Raw genomic sequence first — 20930 nt, forward strand, 5'->3', positions numbered from 1 at the left:
ACTCTTCTCAAACACGTGAAATTAAGACAAAATTCGAACAAATGAATATAGGCTACTATAGGAAGTCCAAAAAGCTGATTTGTCCAAAATTACAAATGATTTTTTCTTTTTAAGAGAACTTTGGCACTATTCATTATAAGTGAATAGAAATATTTCTGAAACAAAAACGAAGAAAAGTTAAATCTGAATCACCCTCTCTCTATCCAGATTACTAACATTTGCACGTCTTGTTAATACGGCCCAATTGCTTAACTCCCTTGATGATTTTTCATGCGAGCTAACAAGTCAGTAATTAGTTAATGAGCTTGTGTCTGCACATTTCCGTAATGTTGAGAAAAAAAACGTCGTAAAGTTGATCCACAAAAAAGTGAAGTTGATCCAGTGAATACTGATGTGATTTCTACCGAGGCTATGGTAAAAAAAAAAGGTAAGGTAAAGGATACGGCATTAGACTTTACAGTCCGTACCGGCGGTGCTGATCTCCGTTTCTTGGCCCTTCAGCCAGGAAGTGCAATGGGGGGTTGGGGGCCAGCCATCCTGTGCTTTCGCACACCCTTCCTGTTTACCTTCCCCAGATTTCTCCAGGTACCCATTTAGAGCTGGGTCAACTCTGGCTAAGCTTACAGAGTCACGCCACTGACCCCCGTCCCAAACTGAAGAATTGGGTACACTGGGATTCGAACCCGCGTCCTCTCAGACAAGGGATCCCGAATCCAGCGCACCAACTCACTCGGCCAGGACGGCTCTAGTCCTGTGACACCGAGGCTATGAGAGTCAGAGGCGTCACTTATGGGCAGCGCACCCCTCTAAGATTTTTAAAACTTATAGGTAAAATAGGCATAGGTAAAAAAAATGAGTCTTTAAATTCACGATGTAAAGCACCACAGTTCTTCAGGCAGACAAAACTAACTTCAACAAATGCCATGAATAACGTTAATAAGAGATTAAATGAATCAGCAAAAATAAAAATACCAACATGAAAACGACTGAAATATCTACATGTCAATATATTGTTTTAGGTCAGTAAATACAGCATTATACAAACTTGATTTCTAAATAAGGTGAAAAAATAAATAATAAAAAAAAATGATAAGATTAATAAATACCAAAAACAAGGAGAACAATGGGGATTTTTTTTAAGACAGTGCGAAACAAATTAGAATAAATATTTCGGCCCTATGTCCAAGGGCCGTCCTCAGCAATACAAATAAGAAAAAACAACTTACAATAGGATAAAATCAATAAAACTAAAATGAACAGTTTTTCAAAACAGTCCTAGCATCCTTACCTCAGCGAAGTTCAACCAGGACTGATAAATAAATTGTTATGAAACAAGACTATTCAATGAAATGAAAGAAAACGACTTAAAAACATGTTTTTAATGCCAGCCTGGCTTTTTTCGCTGCTGATCTTATAGGTCTATTTGTGACAGGCTCTGTGTTAATATCTATTGGTTTTTTAAACATTTCGTAAGGTCATTTTTAATTAAATTTGTGTATATAGCATTCAGTGAAAATTCTCCTAAATCCCTATTTAACGAAATATTATTATTAATCTTAAGTCTGATTTCAATTGCTTCTCGAACTACTTGCTTTATTCCTAGATCATTGCTAATAATGGCGGATTCTTCAAAAAGTATTTTGTGGCAAGGATTTTCGAAAACATGGCTACTTAAAGCAGAATCAAAAGAAACAGAAGTAATATTAGAATTCAGATCTTAGGTGATATATCATCTTTATGTTGTTGTAGGCATTTCACGAAATTCTGGTGGGTTCTCCCTACGTAGAATTTGCCACATTCGCATGGTATTTGATAGACAACTCTTTGGCGAGTAACTGGAGTCTTATCTTTACCAGAATTAAACAAAAAAACAAGTTTTTTTTAAATGAAAGTAAGGAATTACTCCGTATTTGAATCGGCTTTTCCTCCTCAATGCCCCGCTCTTTACGCTAAAGTTTGACTCTTTTTCTTAACTCTACATTATAAAACAGTAATAAACTTTAGCGTAAAGAGCGGGGCGTTGAGGAGAAAAAGCCCTTTCACATACGGAGTAATTTCTGTTCGTTTTAAGTTTTAATGTCGCTCCTTACTTTCATTTAAAAAAACTTGTTTTTTTGTTTAATTTCTGGACGTTTTTGAATTAATGCATGGTTTGATTTTGGCTCTCAGCACATAAAAAATTAAAACGAAATTTGCATATTAGTTTTTTGGGGCTAAATGGCTATTTCATTGTTTTAATCGGAAGATTTTGAGAAAAAAGGAGCGAGGGAGGAGACCTAGTTGCCCTCCAATTTTTTGTTACTTAAAAAGGCAACTATAACTTATAATTTTTTTACGAACGTTTTCATAAGTAAAAATATACGTAACTTACGAATTAAATTACGTAGCGAACTTCTATATTCGTATGTTTTTATTGCGTATATGAGGGGGCTCACCCCTCGTCGATACCTCGCTCTTTACATTAAAGCTTAAATTTTGTCCCAATTCCTTAAGAATGACCCCTGAATCACAAAGGCCGTAGAAGAAATAGTTGAAATTACTAAAAATACTTTAGCGTAAAGAGCGAGGTATTACGAGGAGGTAAACCCCTCATATGCGTAATAATTTCTGTTCGTTTTAAGTTTTAATGCTGCTTCTCACTTTCAGTAGAAAAAACTTTTCATATTTATTTTTTTATTGTTTTTTAAATAATTCTAGAAAATCCTGCGCCCCCTCCATTGAAAGTCTCTTCCCCCATGAGAAGTTCCTCCATGGAAAGATCCTCCTCGATAACCCTGCCCCCTCAAATATCCCCCCCAAACCAAAAAATACCCCTGAAAACGTATGTGCACTTCCCTGTAACAATTAATATATGTAAACACAGGTCAAAGTTTGTAACTTGCACCCCTCCCACGGGGACTGCGGGGGAGTAAGTCATCCCCAAAGACATAGTTATTGGGTTTTTCGACTATGGTGAATAAAATGGCTATCTCAGAATTTAGATCCGGTGACTTATGGGAAAAAATGAGCGTGGGAGGGGGCCTAGGTGCCCTCCAATTTTTTGATCACTCAAAAAGGGCACTAGAACTTTTAATTTCCGTTATAATGAGCCCTTTTGCGATATTCTAGGACCACTTAGTTGATACGATCACCCCTGGGAAAAAAAAAACAAATAAACACACATCCGTGATTTGTCTTCTGGCAAAAAATGTGAAATTCCACATTTTTGTAGATAGGGGGCTTGAAACTTCTACAATTAGGTTTTCTGATACGCTGAATCTGATGATGTGATTTTCGTTAAGATCGTATGACTTTTAGGAGGTGTTTGCCCCTATTTTCTAAAATGAGGCAAATTTTCTCAGGCTCTTAACTTTTGATGGGTAAGACTAATCTTGATGAAACTTATATATTTAAAATCAGCATTAAAATGCCATTCTTTTGATGTAACTATTGGTATCAAAATTCCATTTTTTAGAGTTTCGGTTACTATTAAGCCTGGTCGCTCCTTACTACAGATCGTTACCACGAACTGTTTGATTTAGGAGATCTATGATTTTCAAATTATTGGTAAATACAACATACAGATTATTTTGTGGCATACTTTTCAAGATTTCTAGTGATTTTTGGGATATATGGGAGGTAAATTGTGTTTTGGGGCTTATCGGGATTTTCACATGGTAAATTATCGTTGATTTTATCGGAGTGTCTTTTCACTCTATGGTTAATTGTTTTATTAATTAATAAAAAAGGATACCCATTTCCAAAAAGTATGTCCCTGATAAAGTCTAGTTAAACTGTGATGTAGGAATCAGAACAAATATTCAGGGCACGATCTACGAGAGATATTACGACACCTCTTTTAACTTGTGGTGGTGGTTTGATTCAAAGTGTTAATATCTATTGTTTTGTGTTGGTTTTCTGTAAATAGTAAAATTGAGTTCATCTACGTTACCAATAATTAGAACATCTAGGAATGAGATTTTTATTTGCAATTTCAATTTCTAAGGTAAACTGTAAATTCCTATCATATGTATTAAGGTGATCTAAAAAAAATCCTAAGTTCATTTTCCCCATAGTTCCAAAGTGAGATTACGTCATCCATGTAATGTCCCCAAAAGATATGTTTCAAAAAATATGAATTTAATGCTCAATTTTCAATAGCCTCTACATAAATATTCGCCAGTAACCCGGAAAGAGGCGCACCCATGGGAAAGCCATTTATTTATTGGTAGAAACAATTACGGAATTGGAAATACATTGAATACTTGTTACAAAGTTTAACTAAGGTCATTAGAATATCGCAATCTAATCATGTTGCTGAAACTTCTATTAAGTCATAATTTTCATTTATTTTATTTTCTAATAATTTCTCGGATTCTGCTACATTAATATTTGTATACATAGACACAACGTCAAAGCTACTGATAATTGTATTTTCTGAAATATTTACGTTTTTGAGTTTTTTAACTAAATTGACCGAATTACATATATAAGATTTTTGAGTAAAAAGCAAAGGTTTGAAGGCTATACATAACCATTTTCCAATGTTGGGGGCGGGGGCTTTCGTACAAGCTACAATCGGCCTTAAAGGAATGCCTTGCTTATGTAATTTTGGTAGACCATAAAATTTTGGACAAAAGCTGCCTCGGGGGAAAAATTTATTATATAATTGTGGAGTAATTTTACCATTTTTCTTTAGATCTTTTAATTCTTTTATAATTTTGTTGGCAAACTGATCAGTATGGTCGTGGGTTATAGTTTTATATGTAGTTTTGTCATTAAGATGTGCATAAATTTTTGTGTCGTAATCTTTCGTATCCATGCCAACCAAAGAATTGCTTTAATCTGCTTTAGTTATAATAATGGACGGATCTTTGCGGGAGATTGGATAGAATTCTTAGGTCACGCAAATTATCTGGTTTTATAGTGGCGGGAGGATTAGCCTTTTTTTTATTATTGTAAAGTGTATCAATAAGACAAGCCTTCGTCTGGGTTGGAAATAGATGAATAAAATTTGGGCAAAGACTACTCTAGAGAGGAAATCAAATCCGCCACAGGAACTTGTTTTGGAAGAAGAGAGAATTTTGGACCTTTTTCGAGAGTTTGGATTTCCAATGGTTCAAGCATTCTAGAGGACAAGTTAACCACAGCCGGTCCAGGAGTGAATCTTGGAGCATAAATAGGGTTATTTATCGATGATTCATTTCGTAGGTTTTCCAGTTTTTTAATAAGTCGTTCCCTTGATAAGCGGAAATCATGACTAAATAAATTTCTTTCCAATCCAGCAACCTGGTTAAAATCAGCAGAAGACAAATTTTCGAATAAAAACTATTCTAGAGATTTCCTTTCAGAGGAAATAATGTATCTTTTTTGTTTTTAATCTTTAATAATGTGTATTAATGTTTTAATTGTAATGTATGAGCAAATCGCTCTTCTTTTCGGGCATTTAAGTGTAATCTGAATCTTAAAGACTTGGGAATAAGATTTTCAAATTTGCAAGATTCCAAGAATTTTTGTTGGTTAATAATATTAGCATGTTTTTTGCCTAAACTAATGAAGTAAAATATATCATTGGTCAACTGCTCCCCATAAGCGAGACGTAAATAACGACGAAAACCACACTGCCTTTCCATCACAAACACCAAAAACAAGGAGAACACAGGGATTTTTTTTTTTTTAAGACAGTGGGAAACAAATAAGAATGAATATTTCGGCCCTATGCCCAAGGGCCGTCCTCAGCAATACAAATAAGAAAAAACAACTTACAAGAGGATAGAATCAATAAAACTAAAATGAACAGTTTTTCAAAACAGTCCTAGCATCCTTACCTCAGCGAAGTTCAACCAGGACTGATAGATAAATTGTTATGAAACGAGGCAATTCAATGAAATGAAAAAAAAATGATTTAAAAACAGGTTTTTAATGCTAGCGTAGCTTTTTTCGCTGCTGATCTTATAGGTCTATTTGTGACAGGCTCTGTGTTAATATCTATTGGTCTTTTACAATATTTCGTAAGGTCATTTTTAATTAAATTTGTGTATAAAGCATTCAGTGAATGTTCTCCTAAATCCCTATTTAAAGAAATATTATTGTTAATCTTAAGTCTGATTTCAATTGCTTCTCGAACTACTTGCTTTATTCCTAGATCATTGCTAATAATGATAGATTCTTCAAAAAGTATTTTGTGGCTAGGATTTTCGAAAACATGGCTACTTAAAGTAGAATCAAAAGAAACAGAAGTAATATTAGAATTCAGAGCTTTGGTGATATCACCTTTTTGTTGTAGGCGTTTCTCGAAATTTTGGTGGGTTCTCCCTACATATAATTTTCCACATTCGCATGGTATTTGATAAACGCCTCTTTGGCGAGTAACTGGAGTCTTATCTTTATCAGAATTTAGGAGATTTATGATTTTCAAATTATTGGTAAATACAAGATACAGATTATTTTGTGTGCATACTTTTTTAAGATTTCTAGTGATTTTTGGGATATAAGGGAGGTAAATTATGTTTTGGGGCCTATCGGGATTTTCACATGGTAAATTATCGTTGATTTTATGGGAGTGTCTTTTCACTCCACGGCTTATTGTATTATTAATGAATAAAAGAGGATACCCATTTCCAAAAAGAAATGTCCCTGATAAAGTCTAGTTCAACTGTGATGTAGGAATCAGAACAAATATTCAGGGCACGATCTACGAAAGATATTACGACACCTCTTTTAACTTGTGGGGGGTGGTTTGATTCAAAATGTAAATATCTATTGTTTTGTGTTGGTTTTCTGTAAATAGTAAAATTGAGTTCATCTAAGTTACGAATAATTAGAACATCTAGGAATGAGATTTTTATTTGCAATTTCAATTTCTAAGGTAAACTGTAAATTCCTATCATATGTATTAAGGTGATCTAAAAAACCCCTAAATTCATTTTCCCCATACTTCCAAAGTGAGATTGCGTCATCCATGTAACGTCCCCACAAGATATGTTTAAAAAAATATGAATTTAATGCCCAATTTTCAATATGCTCTATGGAATTTTCATTTTAATACTCATAGGTTTAAAAATAGTTACAATAGAAGTAGTAGTTGTATCAGTAGTAGTAGCAACAGTGGTTTCAAAAGTATTGGTAGCAGTCCTAGCATGTATATGTTGTCTTTTTTCAGTTGAAAAACTCCTCACGATGCTTCAGCAGTTTCATCTTGATGCAGTAAGCCATTCCCAAAATGTTTGCTGATACGTTCTTTTTCAATCCGTATTAACATAGTATGTTTTGATTTAGTCAAAGTTTCCCCACAACATATCCTCAGATTTTGATGTCAATACCCTCAGCCTTGATAATTGTTGCAACGGGGGCACTAGTTTTAACGGTGGTAGTGCTACCACTACACACGGTAGTAGTGGTAGCAGCAGTAGTAGTAGTGGTAGCAGTAGTGGTAATTGTAGTAGTAATACTAGCGTACATACATTGCCTTTTTTTCTTCCTTTGATTTTCTCCCTTTTGATCATCTCCCTTATCATTTTCTGGAAGTTCCAAATTACTATACTCAGTTATTCCTGAGTTACACCCTTTTGAAAATCAATATCCGCATAAGTGGTTTTGATTTAGTTCAACACTCCCCTCAACTTTCCCTAAAAGGCTCACCTGGATGCCCTTTTTCTTTTTGGAAAGTAAAGTCAAACATACTCAGCTTTCACAATAATGTATGTTATATGTAAGAAATAGGCGTATTGCTTAAATTACGGCACTTGTGCTGAAGGCTATGAGGGGATTGTTGATATTCCCAAAGACATAAATTACCAGACTTTTCAACTATCCTGGACAAAACAACTATCTTAAAATTTTGATCGATGGGCTTTGAGATATGAAGGATCTGGAAGGGGGGGGGGTGCTGGTTGCCCTCCAATCACTTTTGACTAAAGAAAAGGGCAATACAACTTTGACTTTCAATAAAAATCTTATATGTCCCCTGGGCATAGCTTATATCCCTTCCTACTGGTCTCTGGGGGCTATGTCAACCCTGGAGGCATGGTAATAAGATCTTTGCTATTTTGAACAAAATGGTTTTTGACCCTTAAAAAGGAAAACAGAACTTACATTTCCTATACGACCACCCGTCCATAAAAACCTTATATGCCCCTGGGTTACAAATTACGAGTCTTGCCCCTACGGTCTGGAGGATTGTGTCATTCCCAGAGGTATTTTTATATGATCTTGTGACTATTTTACACAGAATAGTTATCTCAAAATTTCAATATGATGCATTTGGGGAAAAGAGGGCGTGGGAAGGGGAGGTCAGTTGTCCTTTGGTCACTTTCGATTCGAAAAAACAGAACTAAAAGTTTTTATTTCCAATATAATCACCCTCCTCCAAAGTTTAGGCGACCACCCCTTCCATCAGAGCCTTATATGCCCCTGGGGCATATAAATCACAAAGCATAACTCACAACACTCATCCACAGGCTCTGTGGATTTGTGTCAATCATATCGACATTGTTACATGCTCATTGAACTATTTTGAACAAAAGGATTATCTGAAAATTTTTACTGGATGCATGAATGGGGAAGAAAAACTTTCATGGAATTAGATTATGCCGATGATTTAAGCACCCTAGAGGAAAGTGTGAGCAAAATGAATGGACTTTTAGTGGTTTAGCGAGTCCAGGGTGCTAGAATAGGCTTGAAAATAAATTTTAAGAAGACTAAGTCACTAAGGCTAGGAATAAGTGAAGTTGAAAAGGTGACGTTGGGTAATGAAAAGATCGATCAGGTGGACAGTTTCACTCATCCCGGTAGTATTATTAGTTAAGACGGTGGGAGCAGTGAAGATGTTAAAAGTAGAACAGTCATTATACGTTTAAAAGAATAAGAAGATAAGTCTGCAAACCAGGATTAGAATATTGGAAGCATGAGCGCTCCAAAAAGCAGACGTAAATTTGCTAGATGTTTTCCAGAGAAATTGCCTACGGATTGTTCTGAGTACCTGGCTGACTCACTTTATTTCAAACAGTGGGTTGTACAAAAAGTGTGGTTCAATCCTGCTTTCTAGGGCTATAATAAGAGAGAGGTTAACATGCCTTAAAACCAAAATTAAGGCTCTTCATGAATTTTTCAGACTTCTGATCTAGCTAGATTTTCGAAAAAATACATAAATATACAATTATTGCTAGTTTATAAAGATACTATATATATATATATATATATATATATATATATATATATATATATATATATATATATATATATATATATATATATATATATATATATATATATATATATATATATATATATATATATATATATATATATATATATATATATAAGAAGTTTCAAAGTTGCCTGTTCAATCATCACTTCTATCCAAAATAACAATTAGACTTTCAAAGACCGAGTTAAATAAAAAAAACACAACCGAGACACAAAAGAAAAAGAAAGAATAAAAACAAGAAAAAAAGAGCATTTAGGACAACTACAGAGAAACAGAGAGAACCTTGTAAAACAATACTGTGAATCAAAACTGTGGGTTCTTTTTATTTCATTAAACTGTCACATAAAAGAACCAATCAGTTTTGCTTTTTCTTTACTGGCTCAAGATATGACATAGTGACAAGGACAAGGGTAAAAAAAAAGCAGGTTGATTTGGTTTTCTATTTTGCTATACGCACAATATTTACCACGTAAGTATTGAATTTATCTTTCTTTTTCTCTTCAATATCACTTAATACCTAAAGGTATTGCACTTCACTGACACACACACAAGACACTATTTTTTAGATCTTTCTTACTCTGTAACTTCAGGTTTGCTCCTCCTTTCCTAATACTTAAAGCAGCAAAAAAGAAAAAAAAAACGAGGAAAACTGTTTGATTTCTTGTTAAGAGTCAAAACTTTGTTATTGAATTCATGTTTTACATAGGTAGAAAAAAGTAATTAAGCGAAAAAAAAGGTGGAGATTACTAACATATTCCAAAACATGCAACTACTCATTTTCCTTGATTGATATTTCTTTCACCCTTATATATAGGATTATAGCCGACTGTTCAAAGTAAATTACTAAGCTAGACTCATAAAAAGTAATTCCACCGTGACTATTATTATATGAAGCTGACGCAAAAGTTATACAAACAAAATGATAATACAGACATTATCAAAAACATCTGGTGAGCATGAATTATGGTTATTAAAATCATTTAATCTAATAAATAAACACTCAAAGATATTTAAAGGGATATTTATTCAAAATGAAGGTTGTAGAGAATGTATGGTTTCACATGTAGATTAAACAAACAAAAAATTTTTTAAATGAAAGTAAGGAGCGACATTAAAACTTAAAACGAACAGAAATTACTCCGTATATGAAAGGGGCTTTGTCTCCTCAACGCCGCGCTCTTTACGCTAAAGTTTGACTCTTTCTCTTAACTCTACATTTTAAAACAGTTAAAAACTTTTGCGTAAAGAGCGGGGCTTTGAGGAGGAAAAGCCCCTTTCATATTCAAGTTTTAATGTCACTCCTTACTTTCATTTGAAAAACTTGTTTTTTTTGTTTAATTTCTGGACGTTTTGGAATTAATGCATGTTTTGATCTTGGCTCTCAGCACATAAATAACTAAAACGAAATTTGCATATTAATTTTTTGGGCTAAATGGCTTTTTCATAGTTTTAATCGGCAGATTTTGAGAAAAAAGGAGCGAGGAAGGAGGCCTAGTTGCCCTCCAATTTTTTGATTACTTAAAAAGGCAACTATAACTTATAATTTTTTTCGAACATTTTCGAAAAGTAAAAAATATACGTAACTTACGAATTAAATTACGTAGCAAACTTCTATATTCGTATGTTTTTATTGCGTATATGAGGGGACTCACTCCTCGTCGATACCTCGCTCTTTACATTAAAGCTTAAATTGTGTCCCAATTCCTTAAGAATGACCCCTGATTCACAAAGGCCGTAGAATAAATAGTTGAAATTACTAAAAATACTTCAGCGTAAAGAGCGAGGTACTACGAGGAGGTAAACCCCTCATATGCGTAATAATTTCTGTTCGTTTTAAGTTTTAATGCTGCTTCTCACTTTCAGTGGAAAAAACTTTTCATATTTATTTTTTCATTGTTTTTTAAATAATGCTAGAAAATCCTGCGCCCCCTCCATTGAAAGTCTCTTTCCCCATGAGAAGTTCCTCCATGGAAAGATCCTCCCACGTACCCCCCCCCCCCAAACCAAAAAATCCCCCTGAAAACGTCTGTACACTTCCCAGTAACCATTACTATATGTAAACACAGGCCCGGTGTATATCCGGTATATGTAATTTTGATCCGGTGACTTTGGGGAAAAAATGAGCGTGGGAGGGAGCCTAGGTGCCCTCCAAATTTTTTGGTCACTTAAAAATGGCACAAGAACTTTTAATTTCCGTTAGAATGAGCCCTTTCGTGACATTCTAGGACCACTGAGTCGATACGATCACCCCAGGGGAAAAAAACAAAAACAAAAAAACAAATAAACACGCATCCATGATTTGTTTTCTGGCAAAAAATGCGAAATTCCACATTTTTGTAGATAGGGGCTTGAAACTTCTACAGTAAGGTTTTCTGATACGCTGAATCTGATGGTGCGATTTTCGTTAAGATCGTATGACTTTTAGGGGGTGTTTCCCCCTATTGTCTAAAATGAGGCAATTTTCTCAAGCTCGTAACTTTTGATGGGTAAGACTAATCTTGATGAAACTTATATATTTAAAATAAGCATTAAAATGCGATTCTTTTGATGTAACTATTGGTATCAAAATTCCTTTTTTTAGAGTTTCGGTTGCTATTGAGCCGGGTCGCTCCTTACTACAGTTCGTTACCACGAATTGTTTGATAAGCAATCTAAATTGTGAAACAAATTTAAAAATTGTCCTTAATGGTTAGGTATCCTATTTAAGGGAATTCGACGCCTTAAGAATTATTTTTCAACTTTTAGTGTCGACTGACTGTTTCATAGACAGACTAGGACTTTTTTCCAGCACCCCACGGAACTCCCAAAGCAGTCTTAGTAAAAATTGATAGGGATCTCGAATATGTCAACAGTTTGAAGAACTAACTAAAGGCTAGTCTAAGACAAAAATAAAATATATGCATAACCACAACAAGGAACTCCCAAATCTGTCAAATTAATTTTGATATATGATGATCCCTTTTAAGCTGATTTTCATCAGACCACCCGAATGCCCTGACGGGGATGGGCTGAGTATAAAAGGTCTGATCTGTTCCAGTGGTGTTAGCTCGGTTTGGGTCTTTACTCTGTCATAATCTCATTTTCCCGTCTCTAGCCCTGACAGAAAAATCCTATTTGTGGGACCTCATAGTGGTAGCAGGGCGGAACTTCCATGAGTTTTCCCCAGTTAATAAGTTTTACAGTTGTACCGAAGCAAAAAGCAATATTATGTTTTTTTGGTGAATTTCAAGCACCGTTTATCGCTAAAGTACTGAATGTATTTTAGTTTCAGACTATTACATTGATATATTAGCTTCATTGTGGAATTAACGAGCTAGAAAATTTTTAACTATCAGGTCAAAGTAAAACACAATTTCTGAAATATGTACTTAATATCATTTGATTTTGGATGAATAAGTTGTAATATTGGACTCAGATTTGTTACAAGCATCAGACATCATTAAATACCAACTTTGGTGGATATTAAACACTACCTGTTGAATATACACCAAACGTGTTATGACTACGAAAATCTGTACGGCAATATTATCTCAGGTTTGCAATGATTACACTCAGACACCCTTAAATGCCAACTTTCGTTGGCATTTAAATCAAATCAAACCCCAATGGTTAAAAGAGTCAAGACGGACACAGTCTAAGGATATGCTAATACTAATACTAATACTAATACTAATACTAGTTGACCAAAGGCAGTCAGAGATTGATTATAAACACTGTTTAGCAAAGGAGATGGCAGACATAGCGCACATACTGTTTACGAGAAAAGTGGAGCGTGGTCAGAAATGAAGCAAAACCAGCGTTGACAAAAGGAGACTAATTCTCCATTTTGGAAGACAATGTCACTGGGACTGTCCCAGTGGGACAGTACACGTAAATTAATCATAGGCCCTTAGCTCAGTGGTCTAGTCAAGGGATTTTGAGGGGTAGAGTAACTAAACGGAAAGTAGAATGCAATTTTCAAGAAAAAAAAAGAGAAAAGACCTTCAAAATTATCAAGGTGCGAAAATCTTACTCAGGATGAACTATGGGTACTTCTAAGACTAGTTCACTTGGAATGTTAAATAGTTTTGGTTCACCATCCGATCCTTGAAGTACTAGAGGTAAAATATCAAATCGTGTTCCCTGTCCACTCCAACCAAGCTTTTGGCAAACCTGAAAGTACAAATACTTTAGTTTTATAGTCAATTGTCAGTTGAATTAAAGAGCGAAATAGACTTTTATCCACATTCATTTCGTCCTAGAATGTACTAAATTATGTTCCACTTTTAAAAATGAAATCCCAAACTGATATAATAAGACCATTATATCTGTTAATAAGAATTTAGGTTATTTTTAGAATTATTCTAGACTAAATTTGTTGTTTAACCAAATTGTCATTTTTTGTTACATTTTATTAATTTGGAAAAATTGATGCTGACACACGCTCAGTTTTTGCATAGTTATCTTCTCTTTAGGATTGCTACTTGACTGGCAAATCGCCAAACCTCAGAACCAAACTAAGGGACGATGGTTATTAACGGCTATTAGTGATTTACTGGACACTTGCTGCAATACATCACATGGTCAACTACTAGGAATCAGATAGCGGAGTAATTCCAATATAATACCTTACTCTAGAAAACCAACTTTTTAAAGAAATGTGTTTTATTATATTGCCAAAAGATGCGTGTGAATATAGCCTTGTTTATAAAAAGACGCAGTTTCTGTAAAATATCATTTTTATTTTAACATTACCTTTCGTTACTTACAGAAAGGACTACAAGTGACTCATTTCTCTCAAATGAGCCCTCTCCCATTATTCTAATACAGCACGCCCGGTACTGTGTTTCAGGGTGAAAAAATAGTAGACGCGTCACTGCTTTTCGTCGGAAAAAAGTGTTTTACCTTCTTGCTCAATCTCAATGTAGGGGACTGTAATTCTCCTATACGGTGTTTTCGGTTATAGTGATTTCAATGATACTGTTTTTATTTCGATTCGATTTCATTTTAGAAGGATTTCGGCAGAGCCATATCCAAGAGGAAGAGAATTACCCGGTTCGAATCTCTCCCCCCTGGCCTTTTTGTCCGACTCGTTAAAAAGTAACAGAAATAGATATTAATAAGCTAGTGAATCGTTTTGTAAAGTTTTTTCTTGTAACCCTTTCCCACCCCTAAACAAAAATACCATTGGGCTTAGGGATGTAATTTGGAATTCTTAAAAAAAATTCTCAATAAACTTCACCGTAGATATTAGCAGGAATCCATCTTCAAATAGAAATTCTTCCTCACTGACAGTTTATGTCAAAATAATATGAAAAAACTTCGTTTTCTTAAAGAGTTAAAGAGGCTGCGTCCCAAAGTCGAACCTTAAAACGTACAGGAATTAGGAGAGGCAGTTGGGGGGCTGCCGCCCCCCAAACCCCCCGCTTTTAAAGACTCTTTTGTACAGGTTTTTTGTTGGGGGGGCTGCCGCCCCCCTAACTTCCCGCTCTTGGCTTCGGAAAGGCCCTCTTTTAATTAACAAAACAAAAAACCTGTACAAAAGAGTCTTTAAAAGCGGGGGGTTTGGGGGTGGGCAGCCCCCCAACTGCCTCTCCTAATTCCTGTACGTTTTAAGGTTCGACTTTGGGACGCAGCCTCTTTAACTCTTTAAGAAAGCGAAGTTTTTTTCATATTTTGTGAAAAAAAAACCGCCCGATAAGGGACTTGAACCCTTGACCTTAGGATTAAAAGTCCCACGCTCTACCGACTGAGCTAACCGGGTAGCTAACAGATAAAGAGAGCTAACAGTTAAAAATAACTTTTAAGAATTTCAAAAATTAACATGGGCTCTTATGGGGAAATGGGTTTTTCTAAGCTAGAAAATCGAGGGGTTAAGATTTTCCTATGAAACTTTCAAGGGCACTTACTTGGAGAATTCCGCGTCGAATGAGTCTTCGTACACCCAGATCCGATGTCGGCTGTGACCTGTAGGTGTGGCAGAAAAAAAAGAATATGAAGATTAAGTGGCTATGCGTGGTTTCTGGAAAACAGGGAAGGAGTTATCAGATTTCGCGGATAACTCCTGAGCCCTAGGGGACCTTAACTTGTGAATTTCAGCCCGATCGGACAACGTTAAAGGGGGGCTGGGGTTGGTGGGTCGAAACTTTCGGCCAGATTTTCCCCATGAAGGAAAAGTCGGAGGGGGATGAAATTTGGCAGGTTTCTTAGTTGGAGCTCGGGCTACGAAATGCACCCCTCCTCATCCCTCTGCGACCACTGGAACCGAAGATTGGTTAACATTGTCGTGGTTCGCCTCTTTATAGAGGCACGAGTGTGCCTCCTTGATATGTTTTTGGATTTTCGGTTACTATGAGCTAGAATTTGATCTTTACTAGGTTGCATCCGACACTGCAACAGTGATTTAGACTAGTTTTTTTAACTGAAAGTAAGGAGCGACATTGAAACTTAAAACGAACAGAATTACTCCGTGTATGAAAGGGGCTGTTCCCTTCTCAACGCCCCACTTTTTACGCTAAAGTTTGACTCTTTCTCTCAATTCTACTTTGTTAAACGGTAAAAAACTTTAGCGTAAAGAGCGGGGTGTTGAGAAGGGAACAGACCCTTTAATGTATGGAGTAATTTCTGTTCGTTTTAAGTTTTAATGTCGCTCCTTACTTTCGGTTAAAAAAACTAGTTTTTCTTTATTTAATTTCTGAACGTTTTTGAACTAATACATGTTTGATTTTGGCTCTCCGCATATAAATTATTAAAATGAAATTTGCATATTAATTCTTTTTTGGCTAAATGGCTTTCTCTTAGTTTTGATCAGACGATTTTGAGAAAAAGGGGCGGGGGAGGAGGCCTAGTTGCCCTCCAATCTTTCAGTTACTTGAAAAGACAACTAGAACTTTTAATTTTTAACGAATGTTTTTATTAGTAAAAAATATACGTAACTTAAGAATTAACTTACGTAGCAAACTTTATATTCTTACATTTTCAATATGTATATGAGGGGGGTTTATCCCCTCGTTAATACCTCACTCTTTACACTAAAGCTTAAATTTTTTCCCAATTCTTTAAGAATGAACCTTGAATCAGAAAGGCCGTAGAATAAATATTTGAAATTACTAAAAATACTTTAGCGTAAAGAGCGAGGTATTTAGGAGGAGATGAACCCCTCATATGCATAATAGTCTCTGTTCGTTTTAAGTTTTAATGCTGCTCCTTACTTTTAGTTGAAAAAACTTTTTCATATTTATTTTTTCATTTTTCTTATAACAATGCTAGAAAATCCTGCACCCCTTCATTGAATTTCTCTTCCCCCATGACATATTCTTCCAAGGAAAGATCCTCCCACGTAGACCCATCCCCTCAACCCATTACTGTATAACCATTACTGTATGTAAAAACTAAGTTTGTAACTTGCAGCCCCTCCTCCGGGTACTGTGGGGAAGTAAGTCATCCCCAAACACATAGTTATTATGGTTTTCGCCTATGTTGAACAAAATGGCTATCTCAAAATTTGGTCCGTTGACTTTGGGAAAAAAATAGCATGGGAGGGAGCCTAGGTTCCCTCCAATTTTTTGGTCACTTAAAAAGGGAACTAGAACTTTTCATTCCCATTAGAATGAGCCCTCTTGCGACATTCTAGGACAACTTGGTCAATACGATGACCCTTGGAAAAAAAACAACAAAAAAAACAAATAAACACGCACCCGTGATCGGTCTTCTGGCAAAAAAATACGAAATTCCCCATTTTTGTAGATAGGAGCTTGAAACTTTTTCAATAGGGTTCTTGGATACGCTGAATGCGATGGTGTGATTTTCGTTAAGATTCTATTACAATTAGGGTTTTTTTCCCCTATTTTCCAAAATAAGGCAGATTTTCTCAGGCTCGTAACTTTTGATTACAAGGACTAAATTTGATGAAACTTATATATTTAAGCTCAGCATACCAATTCTTCTGATGTATCTTTTAGTATCAAAATTCCGTTTTTTTAGAGTTTTGTTTACTATTGAGCCGGGTCGCTCCTTACTACAGTTCGTTACCACGAACTGTTTGAAAAAAAAAACTTAAAAAGGAAAAAAACTACACATAATAAAAACAGTAAAGACCCCCCCTCCCACAATCAAAGCAATATAAAAGACAATTTACAATCTTCTGTTAGAAAATCAATGTCAGCATTTAGTTAAGGTAATCATGCAAATAATCCAAGAGTTACCTTAAAGTTAGAAATAAAAGGAAAAAGGAAAATACACTAGAAACATTTACGCATAGTAAGTTCTGAACCTTTTGGCAGGAAAACAACATAGATAACTAGAATAATAATAATAAGAGAAAAATATATTAATGTTATTATGTCTTCTGATGCTACTTAATAACAGACCGGGACTGTAAAATGAGGAAAGGGCTTTTTCTCAAGAGGCTCGTATAAATCTGGGTACAGACTGCATACAAGTAAACTATGTTTGAGCCAGAGGGGGCCCCCTCCCCTGATTTGCCACTAATACTACCATATGGCACCAAATAGCAACATAAAAAAGTATTGAGTTTTGAAATTAAATAAGAAGGGACTATGTCTATACAAATGAGTATTATAATTATTTTAATCCAAAGAGGGTCGAACCAACATTCTAATCTTTCCTATCTTGGTAACGACATTCTGTTTTGACTTTTACCTGCATGGGATCTGGCAGCTAAATAAGGTAGCAAACTAAAAGTATCCTTGCATACCTCAATCAATTACCCACTGAATATAGATCTGGATTTGATCCAGTATGATGCTTGAAAGACCAATAGATCTAGCAGCTTCTTCTTTTTTAAGTAGCCAGAATAGAGGGTTTGATCTGCTTCTTAGCCATAGAAAGCCTTGCTAATTTCGCAGATAGAACTGTAATTTTTTTTTGCCCTATCGCATTTATGATTTTGGGTAGTTATTCGGTTATTTTTCTTTTTTACCTATTCAACTACTTAATTTCTAAATAAGTATCAATCGGATTAGTTTTGTTGAGGAAATTTTCCTTATAAACCTTATTTTTTCTATTTCGTTACTATAAGCCGTTGTTCACTCGTTCTGATTGCAACAACTATGACAGGATACCAATACGAAAACAATTTGTGTTTAAAGCAAATTCTCAAACGGGCTTTTCCAATTGTTTTCCAGGCAATTTTATGTTAATTTAAGTTGGTACAAGCTTTGGAATAAAAACAGAAGTAAAACGTTTATTAAAATAAATTACAGAAAAAGCTTTTAAAAATTTGTTTGGCTATATTCTGCTTAAACTATTTTATTAGCTATTATCCCCCTGTAGTTTTACTAGCGAATCGATAGTTATAGATTTTCATTCATTTAAATCTTAGTTTTCTATTGCTTTCATTTTAAATTAATTACTTTGGATCAACCGCCAATAAAACTAACCAGGCAATTTTTTCAACGACAATCTTATTTTCATTGTAATCTCATGTTTTATCTTATTTCTATAGAAAAAGGTTATATTCCACGACATTATGGAATAAATTTATAGAAATTGCGGCAATTGTCTTTTATTAAACAAGCGATACTGAGAGAGCTTTTTTGAATTAGTCTAGAAATATAGAGAACGGAATATTGACACACCTTAACTGTATGGGATAGAAGCCTCGTTGTATTTTATTATTGTTACTAACAAACCTTAGGGTGCTGACAAGCTATGAAGTAGGCTATAGGTATTTGAAGCACGATTTTAGAAATCGTTACATAACTGATTTAAAGTTATGCAAAGATTCGTCTCAAGTTGTATTTTCTTTTGCGACACAGTTTGGGAGAAAATATGACCTAACTATATGCGATTAAAACCTCGTCTTATTTTATTATCCCAACTAAAAAAAAACCCAGGGTGTTAACAAGCTATGAAGTACATATTTGAATTTTCATTATTTAAAAGCTTCGTTTGAAATTTCATATTAAATTTTCAGTAATTGATTTGAAACTATGCAAAAAAATGGTCAAAAATTCTTATTTATTTCGTGAAGTAGTTGGGAGAAAACACAGGTTAACTTGGCGCGATCAAACCTCGTAGTATTTTACTATTCCAGCTAAAAATTCTCAGCATGCCAGCAAGAGTGTCATTGACTCCTGGATTGTATTGGTCTCTGGTTTGCATCTCTAACTACTGATAGATCCAGGGGAGCCAGGGGGCCCGGGGTCCCCCACGATTCCTTTTGACACCCTCTTACAATTTTTTTTCTTTTTTCACTCTATTTTTGGAATAAATTTGTCAATTTGGTCAGGTATTGGCACCTTTGTCACATTGGGCCTCCAAGATTTTGCTCATTGGTGCCCTTGTCACATTGCCCCTCCCCACCCAGATTTTGTTCTTAACCCACCCCTGTCTTTGACCAGTCGCTTTTTACGAGACCCCCTAACAAGATCCCTAATTATGGCGTAGAACAACTACTGCATTGACGTTTTGACAAATAAATTCAGATGTTAGTCATGGACTTCTTAATAATTGAACTAGGAAACTCGTTTTCTAGGTCAGGATCAATTAAATCGTTGATTTAACGACTGATATCATCGAAATATTTATATATTTTGATTTCAATCAATTCTATTTTCAATCTATTATTGGTTTCCATATTTAAATTTTTCTCTTGCTTTTTTTAGGTCACTTAACTCTTAACCTCCTTTAAGTTGGTAGAAAGTTTACGAGGATCAATGTATGATAAAGCATGCAGCTTTCATCTCATTGCAGATACGATACACTATCCCGGAAAGTTCCATTTGATTTTGCAACCCAAAGCATTGAACTAGCTCTCTTTCTCGAGGAATTGTTGGGGAAAATTTAGCGTTAATGTCAGGAATTTGGATTCAGAGGGTGGTTGCAGCCTTTTATTTTCAATACGCTTGGATATGGCATTTAAAACTCATACAAATTAAACAGCAAAACACCTTCCTTCACAAGAAAGTAAACGTGGACATAAACAGAACCGATGTTATCTTCTAAGTGAGGGGGACTTCCCCGTCAATCAAAACCCACTATTTTCACTTTAGTGTAAATAGTGTCTAGTGTACATGGTTCAAATGTTTCAAATGTTTTCACCAATAATTCAAAAACGAATCTTTTAACACAAGGGTAATGGAAAAAGGATAAAAAAAAATTCACAATACCTACAAAACAGGGAGGAGGGCATACTGATGAGGATTGGCTTCAAATAATAATGATTTTATATTCAGACGATCCAAAAGTGAATCAAGGAATAAAAATTTGCAATTGCCCCCTAACTTTTTCTGTTGCTCAAAAGTACTTCCTCAAAAGCAACTTTTAACATAAATGAAGACTAAATAAGACTTTAGCGCAAAATTGCAGAGGCTAGGAGGAATCCCCTTCATTTGCAAGATGTTTTCATGTCTGTTCAAACTTTAAAGTCGCTCTTTCCTTACATTTGAGCGAAACTTATGCATTTTTCTTCAATTAATGAAAACATTTGAGAACCATTGAAAATTTTTTAGAGACATGATGGAAGTATCGTTTTATAGTTTCAGAATAACCGCTATAGATTCATTTGAACTAAAACTACTTATTTTAATAGTTTTTATTTATTCTCAGTAATTGCCTGGCCTACAAATTTCCATTCTCCAAGCCCGAACGTCCACGACTCTTGCTGCGTTGTAAGATCACTCTCACTGCTAATTTATTAAAACTGAACTTCAATATCTTCAAGTTAATTATAAGTTCTAAAAGTCATAGAATCTTGACGAAAATCATACCATCGCATTCAGCGTATCAGAGAACCTAACTG

General features: G+C 35.0%; 1 protein-coding gene across 1 annotated transcript in view; it reads right to left on the reverse strand.

Annotated features, from left to right (window-relative positions):
* The window catches only part of LOC136032155 (nitric oxide synthase-like protein), a gene marked incomplete in the record, with an annotated part of 293001 nt that overhangs the window by 160934 nt on the left and 111137 nt on the right, over positions 1–20930 (reverse strand). The window contains 1 exon segment of the mRNA XM_065712338.1: positions 13200–13339. Coding sequence (XP_065568410.1) covers positions 13200–13339 — 140 coding nt within the window.

This window comes from Artemia franciscana, chromosome 10, assembly GCF_032884065.1.
Source record: "Artemia franciscana chromosome 10, ASM3288406v1, whole genome shotgun sequence".
NCBI lineage: Eukaryota > Metazoa > Arthropoda > Branchiopoda > Anostraca > Artemiidae > Artemia > Artemia franciscana.